Source organism: Ictidomys tridecemlineatus, chromosome 4, assembly GCF_052094955.1.
Source record: "Ictidomys tridecemlineatus isolate mIctTri1 chromosome 4, mIctTri1.hap1, whole genome shotgun sequence".
Lineage (NCBI taxonomy): Eukaryota > Metazoa > Chordata > Mammalia > Rodentia > Sciuridae > Ictidomys > Ictidomys tridecemlineatus.
Window position 1 is genome coordinate 76,667,356 of NC_135480.1, and position 14,815 is coordinate 76,682,170.

Sequence of the window (14,815 nt, forward strand, 5' to 3'; positions counted from 1 at the left end):
GTAGTCAATAATTTACCTCTGCACTATATCCCAGTGCTTTAAAAAAAGAAAAGAAGGAGAGTGTCTTGCTAAGTTGTCCAAGTTGGCCACAAACTTAGCATCCTCCTGCCTCTGTTTGTTGAAGAGCTAGAATTATTGCCATAGCCACCATGTCCTGTTTTTTGGACAATATTTCTAGGGGAAATTCCCTTCATGAGCATTCAACTTATTTATGATTTTAGTGTCAAATTGATCAGCATTTTTTTTTTTTTTAGAGAGTGAGAGGGGGACAGAGAGAGAATTTTAACATTTATTTTATTTTTTTCTTAGTTCTCGGCGGACACAACATCTTCGTTTGTATGTGGTGCTGAGGATCGAACCCGGGCCGCACGCATGCCAGGCGAGCGCGCTACCGCTTGAGCCACATCCCCAGCCCTTGATCAGCATTTATACAGCACATTTTCATGGAAACATCACCACCTCCACCATCTGCGTGCTTATCTGCCTCATTATCATGAGTCTTCATTCTTTTCTTTGATCTGGACCCTACAGGTTCTAGGTTACATCACTCACCCTGTTCTCCCCCGAAACGCAAGCCACTGTGCTGTAGCTATGAACCGCGCGTTCAGGTGATTCAGAGCAGGTTGCAGTGAGCAGGCTCATGTCCACCTCTCAGAAGAGCCCCTTTGTCTCCCCATTTCTCCTGCAGAGCTGCTGCCTGAGCGAGGTCTGGCCTGTCTGGCGAGAGAGGCCAGCTTCTTGAAGACAGTGTTGGTCCTGTAGTCTGTCTTCCCAGCTACTTCTCTACACTGAGGGCAGCACCTGGGTGTTTGGGCTTCCTCCCAGCATATGTAGAGATAGTTGGCAAAAGGTGTGTCCACAGTCTATGGTGATGGGTTCTAAGAAGTTATTCATGCAAATGGAGCATGTGAGTGCACTTTGGAAGTCTTGCAAGGCATGAGAATCCATGTTTCTGAAATCAAAAATATAGAGGGTAGAGTGTGAGGAAAGAGGGTGACAAGAGAGTGTTATCCTTCTCTCTTGATGAGAAATTTACAACTTGAAAAGGGCTTTTGTCAGTGTTTTTTCAGTTGAATTATGCATAATCTTTCTATTAACTTCCTGCAATACAAACCTAGATATAAAAAATATAGACAGGCTGAGTTTCTTCTCTAACACAAATGACAAAATGAGATGAGCATGACCTAGATTTAAAAAAAAAATGACTTTCTCATTAATTTGAGCAAGTTTACTATGGGGACAAAGAAAGTTTAGGATGATTTCAGACTTACTTACATTAGGTGTTTGCTCTGGGTACCCATGTAATATCGTAAAATCTCTCTCTCTCTCTCTCTCTCTCTCTCTCTCTCTCTGATTCAATGACTATAATAAATGTAAGACAGTCTTTATGACATATGTCTATGTTTTACACCTCTCAACCCATAGATGTACTTTTCTAAAGACAATTAAAATTAAGTTTAATTCATTTGAAGATTGCTTGACTTAATCACTGTTGGCCTAGATTTACAACTCTGAAGACTATAAACGGGTGAATTTATGCTTCTAACCATAATTAAATGATATATTTAAAAAAAAATGAAAGTGAGGTGTATCAATGCACCTCTTATCCAGTTATTCTGGAGGCTGAGGCAGGAGGATTAAAAGTGTGAGGCCAACCTCAGCAATTTATTGGCATACTGACTCAGAATAAAAAATTAAGGGTTGCAAATGTAAGTCAGTTGTAGAGAAATCCTGTCTTCAATCCTTATTATCAATAAGAAATGAATCAAGTTTTAAATTGAAAATTAGAATATAAATTCTGGGGATGTAATCAGTAGGAGAGCACTTGCCCAGCATTTGTAATGTTCTGAATTTTAGCCCAAGGACTGAATAGGAAATCAAAAAGAAAATTTCTATTACTTCTCATTAAAGAAAATAATATTTCTCAGTATCAGTTCTGAACATTAGAGTGCCTTCATATTTTCAGAAGATGTATGCACTTTCTACAGTAATAATCAGCAATAATTCATCCATTGTTATTTAAATAAAATCAACAGGAAACCCCAGTGCAGTGGCACATGCCAACTATTCCAGCTGTTGGGGAGACTGAGGCAAAGGGACACTAAGTCCAAGGCCAGCCTGGGCACATTAGTGAGGCCATTTCAAAATGAGTTGTAACAAAGTGGTAGATTAGCCCTGAGTTCAATCCCCAATACCAATATATATATATATATATATATATATATATATTGGTGACAGAGAGAGAGCGCATTAATTACTAATAGTAACCATGGTGCTTTTCTCTTCAGAGACTACCCTTCAGTTTAGAGATGCATTTCATGAAGTATGATCAATTCATCTTAATTTCTAGTTATTTATCTAGTGATCAAACTTCCTACTTGAAGACCTCTACAAGTTTGTTGCATCCACTGGGGTACTTGACAAATCTAGATTGCAAACTGAAGGTTTTAAAGGGACAGCAAATAGTACTTTCACATCAAGTGTTTTACAATCATAAAGTCTTTTAAAGGGACAACAAATAGTACTTTCACATCAAGTGTTTTACAAACACAAAAAATCTATACCTTAAAATGCTAAGCCAACCATGGTGGTACACGCCTTTAATTCCAGTGGTTCTGGAGCCTGAAGCCAGAGGATGGAGAGTTCAAAGCCTGCCTCAGCGAAAGGAGACACTAAGCCACTCAATAGAACCTTGTCTCTAAATAAAATACAAAATATGGCTGGTGACATGGCACAATGGATGAGTGCCTCTGAATGCAATACCTGGTACTCACTAAAAAAAAAAATCTAAATTGATGTGCATAAATGTGGGAGACCAACCTTACACATGACTGAGTCACACTCCCCAGCTGGGTGCTGAGGCACTCAGTCACAGAAATGTGGAAGAACTTTCCCCACCCTTGTTGGGTCCAAGAGTCAGTGTCTTGTATATGGTTGTGTCTTGCTACAGCCCCTTGGGTGAAGCTATGCTCACTTGTTCCTTTGTAATACAACCCCTTGCCCTGTTTAGAATAGGATCTTCCATGGAAGTACCTTCTGTGTGTCCCCTTCTATTACTGTGCCCTTGGGTGGGGCCTACCCAGGTGTCAGTCAACCTGATGACAGTGGACATCTTGAAGATAGACGCAGCCTGCTGAAACCTGGCCCCTTGCCTCATTTGAATAGCTTCTCCTCAATAAAAGGGGTCAGCACGTGCTCTCTCTCTCTCTCTCTCTTTCTGCGGACACTTAAAGTCAGAGGAGCCGTCACAGTGACCCCAATGAAAAAAGGTATTTGTGTCTCTTGTATGGTTTATGCAGCTCAGTTAGCCCAGTTTAACTGGAGTGACCCCTGAGACTTTTAGTCGCAAGAACAGAAAGCCAGCATATGTTGAATATTCTAAGCATTTTATGGGTTCTAAATTTGATAAAACTGCAAAAATATTTCATTTCAGAACTGCAAAATCTAATAAAACACAAGGTAATATAATAAAAAAATTATTCAGATCACTTTACAGAACCCAATATTTCACAAATTATATATATATATATATAACATTATTACACAATTTATATATATATATATCAAATTATTATAATTTCACAAATTTTATACATATATAAAACAAACTAAGTTTTTTTACTTGGACAAAACCCAATTAAGTGGAAAAGTAAATTCAAACAATTTTTAGGAAATAAAGTAAATTTAAAAGCCTTTCTTCTAAGTTTCCAACTCACCAGAGTCCGCTCTAATAAAACTCACATCTAGAAGTGAATTGTCAGTATCACAGTGTCAGTATCACTCAGGTCTCCAAAGCTCAGCAGCTGAAAATTTGGTCTGCTCCTTAGAGGTACCTTAGAGGAAAAAGCATTCTCCAGAGAAGTGCCCTTCTTATATACCTAGGACCCACCTAAGACCACATCCACTATAGGTTACCTCTTCTAAAAGTGCTGGATCACACTATGAGATCACAATGATTGGGTTTATATAATAAACAACTTTGATGAGACACAAGAAAGTTCAGACACAAGAAAGTTCACATGACTTAGGTTTTGCAAAGAGACATTTTAACTGAAACAATTATTTTAGTAAATAATACTTTGTTTTACAACAACAACATCTCAATTAAAAAGACATTGATTTCTTTTTCTATTGGTGTTTAAAGTTTGAAATATCTGATTTATTTTGATTTTTCCTTTTCTGTTACTTCTTTCTTTCTTTCTTTCTTTCTTCTTTCTTTCTTTCTTTTTTTCTCTTTTTTTTGGTACTCCTTACCACTAAACTGACAGTGAAAAAAATAGTTTGGCATGGTGGTATATGCATTTGACTTCAGCTTTGTAAATGTAGTTCAGTGGTAGAGCATCATCAAAAGTATTAAGGAAATAAGCCTCCTTAAACCTACAAAAAAATGTGGGTAAATTTTTTCTACTCAATTAAAAAAAAGTTTAGTTAACCAAAAGCAGACCTGTGGCAGAGTTAAGTTTAGGACTTTCTTTTGTTATAAACTGGGATGGAGCTTGGCAGTGTGATAGACGGAAACTTTCAAGCTCATTCACTTTGTGTTTCTTTGGCATCTACCAAAGATCTGTTTTTTATAAAACCCAAGTGTCATAGGTAATTTCATGAAGAGAAAGATCTGCCCTAAATCTGATGGATTGAGTTTTTTAAAGTTTCAGATAAGAAAATGATAAGATACACACACAAACACACACTCACACATACACACACTCAGACACACACACACACAGCCATATTGTACTAAGAATGATGAAGTAATAGAAATCAGCATGTTAGAAGAATAATAAATGATTCTATTTCCAATAATGCATCAGAACTATTCTCCAGTGTTTTTCCTGTTCTGAAGTATTTTTCTTGTTCTCAATTATATGATTATTATTTTTGTTTGTTTAGGGTATTGGACAGGTCCCAGTGGTGCTTTGCCACTGGACTACATCCCCAGCCTGTTAAAGTTGTTTATTTTGAGACCAAGTCTTACTATGTTGCTTACAATCTCACAAAATTGCTGAGTCTGGCTTCAAACTTGCAATCCTCTGTCTCAGCCTTTTGAGTTGATGGAATTAAAGATGTGTAGCACCAAGCCAATCTCTAGTCCTCAGTCTTAAATAACACTCTGGATTCAAGTTCCTAGAGATGGAAAATATTAATGAGAAGCTTAATTAAGTTCTTCTATACTTGATTTTCTGAATTAATCCCAAGACATAGTTACATTATTAGGTAGTCTTGAGCTCTTTATTCTCTCCAAGCTTAATTTTTTAAATTTTCTTTTTCGTTTTTTAAGCTTAATTTTTTAAAAAATTTGTTTCTCCATAACTTTAGCACTTCAGAAAGGTGTTATGAATATTAAAAGAGCCAGGATTAATGCATTACCTGGGGCACAGTAAGCACCCTATAAAGTTTTATCTGTCATTAAGACAGCAAAAAATCCTAAAAGACTTTAATATCATTTATTTACAGATACAAAATTTAATATAAAATGTATAATCAGTTTATAACAAAGAACTAGAGCAACATTCTTATTTTACTATGGCAACAAAGACCCCTGGAGATGGTCCTCTGAGGTATTTATGAAATGGAATCATCCTTTTATGGTTATAAATCTGAATCTCCCCATACTGAGCATCTGTGGGGCAGTAAACCTCTATTGTCAGTGTGTCTGGGCTGCTCACTCACACTCTCTCCAGAGGGGAAAATGAGAATCAAATAACCCAAGGGCAAAGAATTGTAATCTGCTTTAACAAAGAAAGTACAGTGCTCTGGCTCTGAGTGGGGCACTTTTCTCAGGATTGGCAGTTTGTCTTGGTGGAGAATCAATAGACTTGACTAGCAGTTGTTTAGGGAGCTGATTTCAAAATATTCAATTAATGCTTAACCTAGACCCACTGGTCCTTATTTTGTCAACACCTATAGATGAAAATACTGTTCACTGTGGTCATAAATACTGAAGAGTTTACCCCAACTAGTATAAGAAAAAAAATCTGACTTTAGAGATAAAACATGATTAGGGTGTGGTGGGCAGGGATAATCAAGTGGGAGAAAGTGTAAGTTCAAATGACTGAACTGAACCATTGAGTGGGGAGTGAGCTGACACAAGAGTGGAATAAATGAAGGATATAAAGTTAGGCACAGCCAGAATATTGAGGACCATGGAGATCCCTGCAAGTCTTTTAATTTTGAATACATTTCCCTATTGAATATGGAATTTTGAAAACATTCCTATGCCCATTGTTTTATGTATATAGAAATGACTTGTTGATATATACACAACCTAGAAGACAATTCAACTTATTTAGAGACTGAGATCCTTCAATATTTAAAGAGTTCATTCAAAGCAACAACTTCATTAAAATGGGCAAAGGATGTCAAAAATTTCCAAACTCATGAAAAGATGTTCCATTTTATGCATGAAAGGACTTGAAAGTTTCAAACACAGAACGGAGCAGAGCAGGGAGGACAGCGTGAAGGATGAGTTCCGGATTCGAAGTGCACACAGAGCGCAGGCAGAACTGGCGCCCTTTTGCTGGACCCAGGATTTGATGTCCTGCATCCAAAAAGGTACTGTGATGCCATTATGGTTCAGCGAGCCTAGCCGAGCCCGCGCGCTGTAAGCTTCAGGTTGGAGAACCCAGGAGAGCTCGCTACCAGAGAGCAGTACTTCTTGTCTGCTTTTCTTGGTTAGAGCTGCAGAAGGAAATTTATTAAGGAGCAGCCCTAAATTAGGACCCAGTTCTGCGTGAAAATATGCAAATTATTGTCCATTGTTGGCTTCTGCCATCCACCCACCCACAACATCTAAACAATCTTGATTTCAGGGTCTCTGAGTCTAAGATTTACCAGAAACAAACAAACAAACAAATAAATCAGGGTTTGAGGAGAACATTGCCAGGTGACAAGTCCAATTTTTTCCTCATTTGGGTGGTGGCAGTAGATACCAGTGAAGTATGTACCCAGGTGGTTTTAGTTGGAAGACTAAAAGATCAGTGAAGAGTTCAAAGGAAAGTCAAAGAACCTGAATCTTTCTTCTCTCTGATCAGTTTTTAGATCCACCTTGGAAGGAACTTGGGTACATTTTCTCAGGAAAGGTGGTCCTTATTTCTCTAGGCAGAATTAAAAGTCTGCTTTCCAAGTTTTGAAAACTCTGAATGAACGATCATTGCTTTCTTATAAACAATGCAAACACATATTTAGATTTTACTTTGCAATTACACAAGAACCAGAAACTAATTCATCAGGATTTTTAAAAAATACTGAAAAACAGAATAATAAAATTAAATCCTTTTATTCTCAACACACCTACAGCAACTTTATAAATACTTTGGGAAAATACATAGTAGATTATTTTTTATTTCCTTCTTTTTTTCTCCATCTCAAGGGTATTTTCCCCCTGAACTACATCCCAGCCACTTATTATTTTATTTTATTATTTTTTTTAGAGAGAGGGGGGGAGGGAGGGAATTTTTTAGTATTTATTTTTTAGTTTTTGGTGGACACAACATCTTTATTTTTATGTCGTTCTGAGGATAGAACCCAGCACCCCGTGCATGCCAGGCAAGTGTGTTACTGCTTGAGCCACATCGCCAGCCCAACCATTTATTATTTTAAAATTCAATTATTTTATTTTATTTTATTGGCACTGGGAATTGAACCCAGGGATGCTTTAAAACTGAACTACATCCCCAGCCTTGCATGTGTGTGTGTGTGTGTGTGTCTGTGCGTGTGTCTGTGTGTCTGTGTGTATTCTTATTTTAAAATTCTAAAACAGAATTTGGCTAAATTTCTTTGATCCTTAGTAACTTGCAGAGGCTGGCCTCAAATTTTTGGTTCTCCTGTCTTGGCTTCCTTAGTGTCTGGGATTACAGGCATGTGCCACAACTCCTGCTCAGATCTTCTTAATAAATACAGATTTTCATACTTTACAGAGGAGTGAATGCTGCTAGAAAATTTGATTTAGAATTGGAAATAAAGTCTTTGTGTTTGATGATTATGGACCCCTGAGTGCAGCTGTGCTTTTCAAATCCAAGATCATTTCTAGAAAGCACAGTTGTGAAAACTTTCCAGATCATAAATTATATATGTACATATGTGTATGTTGGAGGACTAAAAGATCTGGTATGAATTCTCAATCCTTCTAAAACTCTTGCATTCCCACAGCTGAATCTTGGTGTGAAGTATGCCTGAAGGGGAGGCACCCAGATTTCAAGATCAAGTTTGGTAGAGTGGCAATATGATTTATTCTTTTTAAAATACTATTTCTAAAAATAAGTAAATAAACAAATGTTCTCAGATTTTTTCCATTGTTCTTTTCTTTCTGTAATAATGAGAAAATTACAGGTGTCATAGCTGTGCACACCTGTAATTCCACCACTTGGGAGACTAAGGCAGGATGATCTGGAGTTCAAGGCCAGCCTGAGCAACTTATTAGACTATAGAAAACACAAATATTAATAATCATAATGTGAAATATAAATTAAGTTGCACCACAAAGTTCCCTGAGCTAGGAATAACCTTGGCCTTTCTCTCACATACTCTTGAGATGGAGTCTGGCAGTGCTAATCTGAATTCCTGCTCTTGGGAAACATGAACTTGAATGGGAGGGCAGGAGAAATGTCTTCTGTAGAGAGGGGTCAAAGATATTTTTGAATTAAAATGAAAAAAAATAGAAATCAATAACTGCATCACTTTCTACAGGATAGGATAGAATTAAAGCCAACCTGAAGCAAAATATTTCCAAATTTTCCAAAATGCTTACTAAAAGCATAAACTGATGATATCTCTGCTCTATCATTTCATTAAAAAAATCCAAAAAATTACACTTAAAGTTGACTGTTGAATGTTCAATTGTTCTAAAATCAGTGGCTGTTAATGAGAGGAAGTTTTTACAATTTTTTAAATGGAGATTAACCAAGGTGTTAAATGAATCTCTATTTTGTACATACTTAATGGATCACGCATTCAAGCATCTAGCCCAATATTCAAGAATGCAATCTCTTGGAGGAAGTAGGAATTGTTTTAGGAGCAATAGAAAAAAGAAAGAAAGAAAACAACTTGAAAGCCTAACTCATTCTTCTCCAGAATTCACAGAGTGCCTTTGAGACTGGCTGGAAGATTTCTGTCAGTACCACATGGAGGCCCTGATCACTTCATAGTTATCATATTATTACTTCTGCAGCAAGTATTGGTGAGCACACAGACACATTTCTTAGGTGAGTATACAGAAGAGCATCTCTGGCTATTTTCCTATATCAAAGCAAAGAAATATGTGAATTTTATTTATCAGAAAACTGAACTTGTGGGCTGGGGATGTGGCTCAAGCATAACGCATTCGCCTGGCATGCCCAGGGCTCTGGGTTCCATCCTCAGCACGACATACAAATAAAATAAAGATGTTGTGTCCACCAAAAACTGAAAAATAAATATTAAAAGTTCTCTCTCTCTCTCTCTCTCTCTCTCTCTCTCTCTCTCTCTCTCTAAAAAAAATAAAGAAAACTGAACTTGTTTTCTGTGAAGTGATGTAATTTGCTTTCTTAAAATAATTAGACTGCTTTTTTTATCTTTGTAATCCATTGGAATTAATTTGATGATTAATTTACTTCAATAATTTACGGACTCCATTGTTGTTCCTTTGTAGTACAGAAACCAATTTACATCCTCACCAAAGTGTAAAATATTTTCTTTTTTTCTCACTTCCCTACCAGAATCCATTTTTGGTTTTTTTTTGTTGTTGTTTGTTTGTTTGTTTTGTTTTGTATTCTTTATGATTGCCATTCTCATTGGAGTGGGGTTCATAGTGTAATTTTGATTTGCATTTGCCTGAGGGCAAAATATACTATTTTTTTTCTTTTTCCTTCCTTTTTTTTTTGTGAAGGGTAGGGTAGCACTATAGATTGAACCCAGAAGAGTTTTAACACAGAGTCACATCCCTACATCTTTTAAATTTTCATTTTGAGACAAGTTTCTTAGGGCATACTGAGTTGCTGAAGCTGGTTTTGAATTTGTAATCCTCTTGCCTCAGCTTCTCCAATCTCTGGGACTACAGGTGTGCACCCTGTATACACTGAGCATATTTTTATATAATTGTCTGTCAGCCATTTATACTTCTTTTGAGAACTGTCCAGTTGAATATGCCTATTTGTTAATTGGATTATTTGTTTTTATACTGTTTGACTTTTTGTGCTCTTTCTGTTCTGGATATTAATCTACTGTCAGAAGAGATGCTGACAAAAATTTCTCCTGCTCAGTATATTCTCTTTACTCTCTTATTTCCTTGTTGTACAGAAAGCTTTTAATTTGATGTCATCTCATGTATTGGTTCTTTTCTTCTGAGCTATGGGGGTCCTGTTCAGAAAGTCTGGCAAAACTCATTCTGATGGAAAGCACTGCTTGTTTCCTGGTGCCAATGAAGATAAATACATGTTTTTCTAATGTGAAGAGTTCTTGATACTAGTTTTAAGGATTTGATAAATATACCTATTTGTTGTATTCATGTGTATTCATGTGTTTTCACTCAGGAATTTAGAAATTGTTCTGGGATAGTGAATTTAGGTTGAAATAATAATAATAATAATAATAATAATAATAATAATAATAAAACTATTATTAGTAATGTCATAAGTAATAATAATATCAAATGTAATAATTAAATAAAATAACATAGGTAAAATTTCAATAGCATGGCTGCTGAGAGCCATAGCCAAGTAGGAATGATGCATGGCATTTTGGGGTTGAAAGGTGACCCTGCTCATGTATTAGGGTGGCTCTGGGTTTAGGGTGGATCCTGCTGGAATAGGGTGGCTCCAGGTTTAGGGCGGATCCTGCTGGGATTAGGGCATATCCTGCTGCCTCAGGCACCCGCTCCTTGAGTTCCCCTTGAGTTCTCCTGTGGTTCTGAGAGAATTGGTATGCAGAGCCTTGTGGATGGAGTGTATTTTTCCCAAAAAGTGTGTGTACAGTGTCGGTGAGAGTTCTGGAATAAAAAGTTGCTGTTTGAATCTACAAGGCTTTGTGGTGGCTCAGTTATTTTGTACCCAGCCAGACTGCGGCACACGGCCATTTCTATTTTATTTTTTTTTTACATTCTTTCTTTTTTTTTTAAAGTTCTGGGCATCAAACCTAGCGCCTCCACCATGCTGGGCAAGACTCTAACACTGACCAAGTCCCTAGCACTCATATGTCCTTTTCTATTTCAATTACTGACAGTGAGTATTATGATTGATGTTAAGAGTATTAAGAATCTACACTGTAAAAAGCTAACTGGTTAACATCACCTTACTTTCCTTGTAAGGGTTAACACAGAGAACATTATCTTATTGTGTTGGTAAAAACTGGCTTGTTTAAGTGATTGGGCATTCTCTCTGAGTTTCTCAAATGGTTATATAAACAATTGGTTTTTATTTAGTGATGTGGAACATTAGTACAAGTGGCTCTATTTTGGTTTGGACCATTGGGGAAAGACCAAATCAGTGAATACCTATTCAATTTATTTAAGATATAGAATATACATTTGACAGAACATTTAATTATTTACAACTATAGTGCACAAATTAAAATATGCAAACATATTCAAGAGTCAAGTTTTTATGAATTGATGAGATTTAATTTCCCATTTTCAATTCTTCTGTTCTTTTCTGATAAAGGTTGAGGGGAGCAAAAGAAGGTTGAGGTCAGTCACCTAATTCCTATAATATTTTGAGGCCTCAAAATCTTTCAATTGAGAGCTCAGATATTTACAAGGATGTCTTTGGTTTAAGTTAGAAGTTAAATTCAGCAATTCCTTAGTTGGTAAATTCTAAGTACTATTTTGAATGAGAGGAAGAAAGTTTAGTGAGAACTGGAGGGAAATGTGATATGGAAAAGAGATTAATGATAATTATGATAATTATTTTCTTCAATTACTATCTCAGCCTCTTTTTTTATTTTGAGACAGAATCTTGCCAAATTGTTCAGGCTGACTTTGAACTTGCAATTCTCCTGCTTTAGCATCCTTAGCACCTGGGATTATAGACACACACAACTGCTTCTAGATGCTTCAATTCAATCTTGGAGAAAGGTCAACTGTTTACTCATGTATTCCCATACCCCCACACCCTTAGATATCTTTGAGCTTCTTCCTGCATCTCTAGTCCATTTCCAAATATATTTGGGATACACCCATAAGTTACTTTACATTACTATAATTCTATTAAGCAATAAAAATGTAATCAAGCCTCATTGTCACATTCCTGTAATCCTAGCAACTCAAGGTTGACACATGAGAATCACAGATTTTGAGAACACCCTTGGCAATTTACAGAGGACATCAGTAATTTAGTAAATCCCTATTTCAAAATAAATAAGTAAATAAATAACTAACAAGTTCTGGGGATGTAGTTCAGGGATAAAGTGCCCTGGATGTGAACCCTTGAGCTACATCTCTAGTCCTTTTTATTTTGTATTTTGTAATAATTTCTTCTAAATTGCTGATGTTGGCTTCACACTTGGGATCCTCCTGTCTCAGCATCCTAAATTGATGAGATTACAAGTGCAACTCACCTCACCCAGCAGGGAAGACTCCTCTATGGAGTGAAGGAAGCACTACTTCAGTAGAAGTTCAGAGCAATCTGACATCATTTCTAATACAAATTTACTGACATCCTTCTTGAAAAGTCAGGTAAGAATAAACTCTAGAGGCTGTTATTTTCCCCAACATCCTTTTCTTAAATACACTTCTGTAATTCTACATACTATGTATCAATAAATTGTTTTCCCTAGAAAATATTTTGCTAAGTTTTAAGTAAATGATGTTTATTATATTTCTTTGACAAATATGCTCATTCGTTGGCATGCTTATATTGTGTAAACAAAGCTTGTGCTGATGATTTTACATTATAAACAAGACTACTATCTTATATGTTACTGCCATATCTATTCATCTAGATTTTAAGAACCAGTTCATATGTCTAAACTGTTTTTACAACCTTATGAATGTCACGTGTTTATATATTTTTTTCTCAATAGGTATTACACCAATTTTAATTGGAATGATATATCTTTCCAGGGCACATTTATAGACAACTGAAAACATTTATGATTGTTATACTGTGTTGCTTTCCACTGGTATCTAATGAGTAGAGACCAGGGATTATGGTGGACATGACACATTGTATTGGACAGCCCCCTGAACAAAGAATGTTGCCTAGCTCTGATGTTGAAAAGTTTTGAACAAGTGTATCTTTACTTAGGTAAATAGTAATACTCAAATTAAATGGCTAGAGATGTGGCTCAGTAAAAAAGCCTGCCACAGTCTGGCTGGGCACAAGATCACGAGCCACCACACACCTTGTAGATTCAAACAGCAATTCTTTATTGCTGAACTCACACCGGCACTCTACACACGTTCTGGGGAAATCCAAGTTCTGCTGCAAAATTCACGTACTCCACCAGGCTTTGAATCCCAAATACTTTCTGAATTCCATGAGAACTCAAGGGGAACTCAGGCAGCAGGATATGCCCTATTCCCAGCAGGAATAACCTTAAACCTGGAACCGCCCTAAACCCAGATTGTCCTAAACTGGGAATGCCCTAAACCCAAGGAGCGGGATACTCTCTAAAACCTGCAGGATACACCCTAAACCTGGATTCTCCCTAATCCAGTAGGATCCTCCCTAAACCCGGTTCCACCCTGGTCCTTGAGCAGGGTCACCTTTCTCAAATATACATGCAATGTCACAGCGAATGTCCAAGGCAAGTCCATTTCCACGAGTCCTTCCTCTAAGCAAAATGGGGTACGCTGGCAAGGAAATTTTGATGCCTCATTCCTACTTGGCAATGACTCTCAGCATCTTCCCCCTTCTGATTAATTAAACAACAAGCAATGTGGCTTAAGGACCCTGCCTGGCAGGTTGTCCAATTCAACATATGGCTCTTAACCGTCATGGGAAAAACTGACCTCTTGGCATCAGCCTCCTGTCTTAGGTTGATATCACTGCAATTGGATCATACCCGTCACTGACTACCGGTCCAGCATACAGCCATACTTGTGGATAGGCCTATGCACCAGTGGGGGGGGTGAGGTTCTTGCCTCACCTCTGTTGGCCCCCAAATTTAGCCTTGGTGCCAGTGGGGGGGGGTGAGGTTCTTTGCCTCACCTCTGTTGGCCCCCAAATTTTAGACCATCACTAGTACAAGGGAGGAGGATACAGAAATGCCACAACACCAAGCCAATTGATGGCTCCTTTGGAAAAATTGCATCACTGGTAACACCATCAGCAAAGATATGCCAGCACTACCACAATTAACATGGGCTGTGCTGGCAAGGAAATTGCATCACTGGTGACACCATCAGCAAAGATATGCCAGCACTACCACAATTCGCTGCATCAAATAATAGTTCACAATGCATACAAGTGATATATAGTCCAGGCAAGATCTGTAAGCAGTTCAAAGCAGAGGAGTCTATCAATATGTCCATTTCCTCCCAAAGTAAATTGAGTCCTTGATTGAGCATTACTTGTTGAGTTATATTCATTGATGCATCACTTTATACAGTTTAGTGTGATATCTATCAAAGAAGCTGTAGTTTGGTTTTATCTTAGTCTTCACCAGCACTGGGATGGAGATGGGAATTCTGGCAATGATGCTAAAGAGACATTATCCTGAACAGAATTATTAAATATAATGAAAAGGAAAGGTGAAAGTAAACAAACAGATCTGTTAACCTCCTTTAAAAGCAATCCTTAACAGCTGTTTACCTAATTTAAATTAGTAAGCAAACAAATCTGTTAACCACCTTTAAAAACAATCCTTAACAGCTGTTTACCTAAATTAAATTAAACCATTTAAA

At 37.1% G+C, this 14,815-nt stretch overlaps 2 protein-coding genes across 2 annotated transcripts in view; one reads left to right on the plus strand and one right to left on the minus strand.

Annotated features, from left to right (window-relative positions):
• LOC120889673 (putative N-acetylated-alpha-linked acidic dipeptidase) overlaps window positions 1-14,815 on the minus strand; it is a 133,761-nt gene that overhangs the window by 37,804 nt on the left and 81,142 nt on the right.
• Window positions 6,402-14,815, plus strand: part of LOC144377447 (tripartite motif-containing protein 43-like) — a 28,389-nt gene continuing 19,975 nt past the window's right edge. Inside the window, exon 1 of the mRNA XM_078048857.1 lies at window positions 6,402-6,552. Coding sequence (XP_077904983.1) covers window positions 6,402-6,552 — 151 coding nt within the window. The remainder of the gene's footprint in view (window positions 6,553-14,815) is intronic.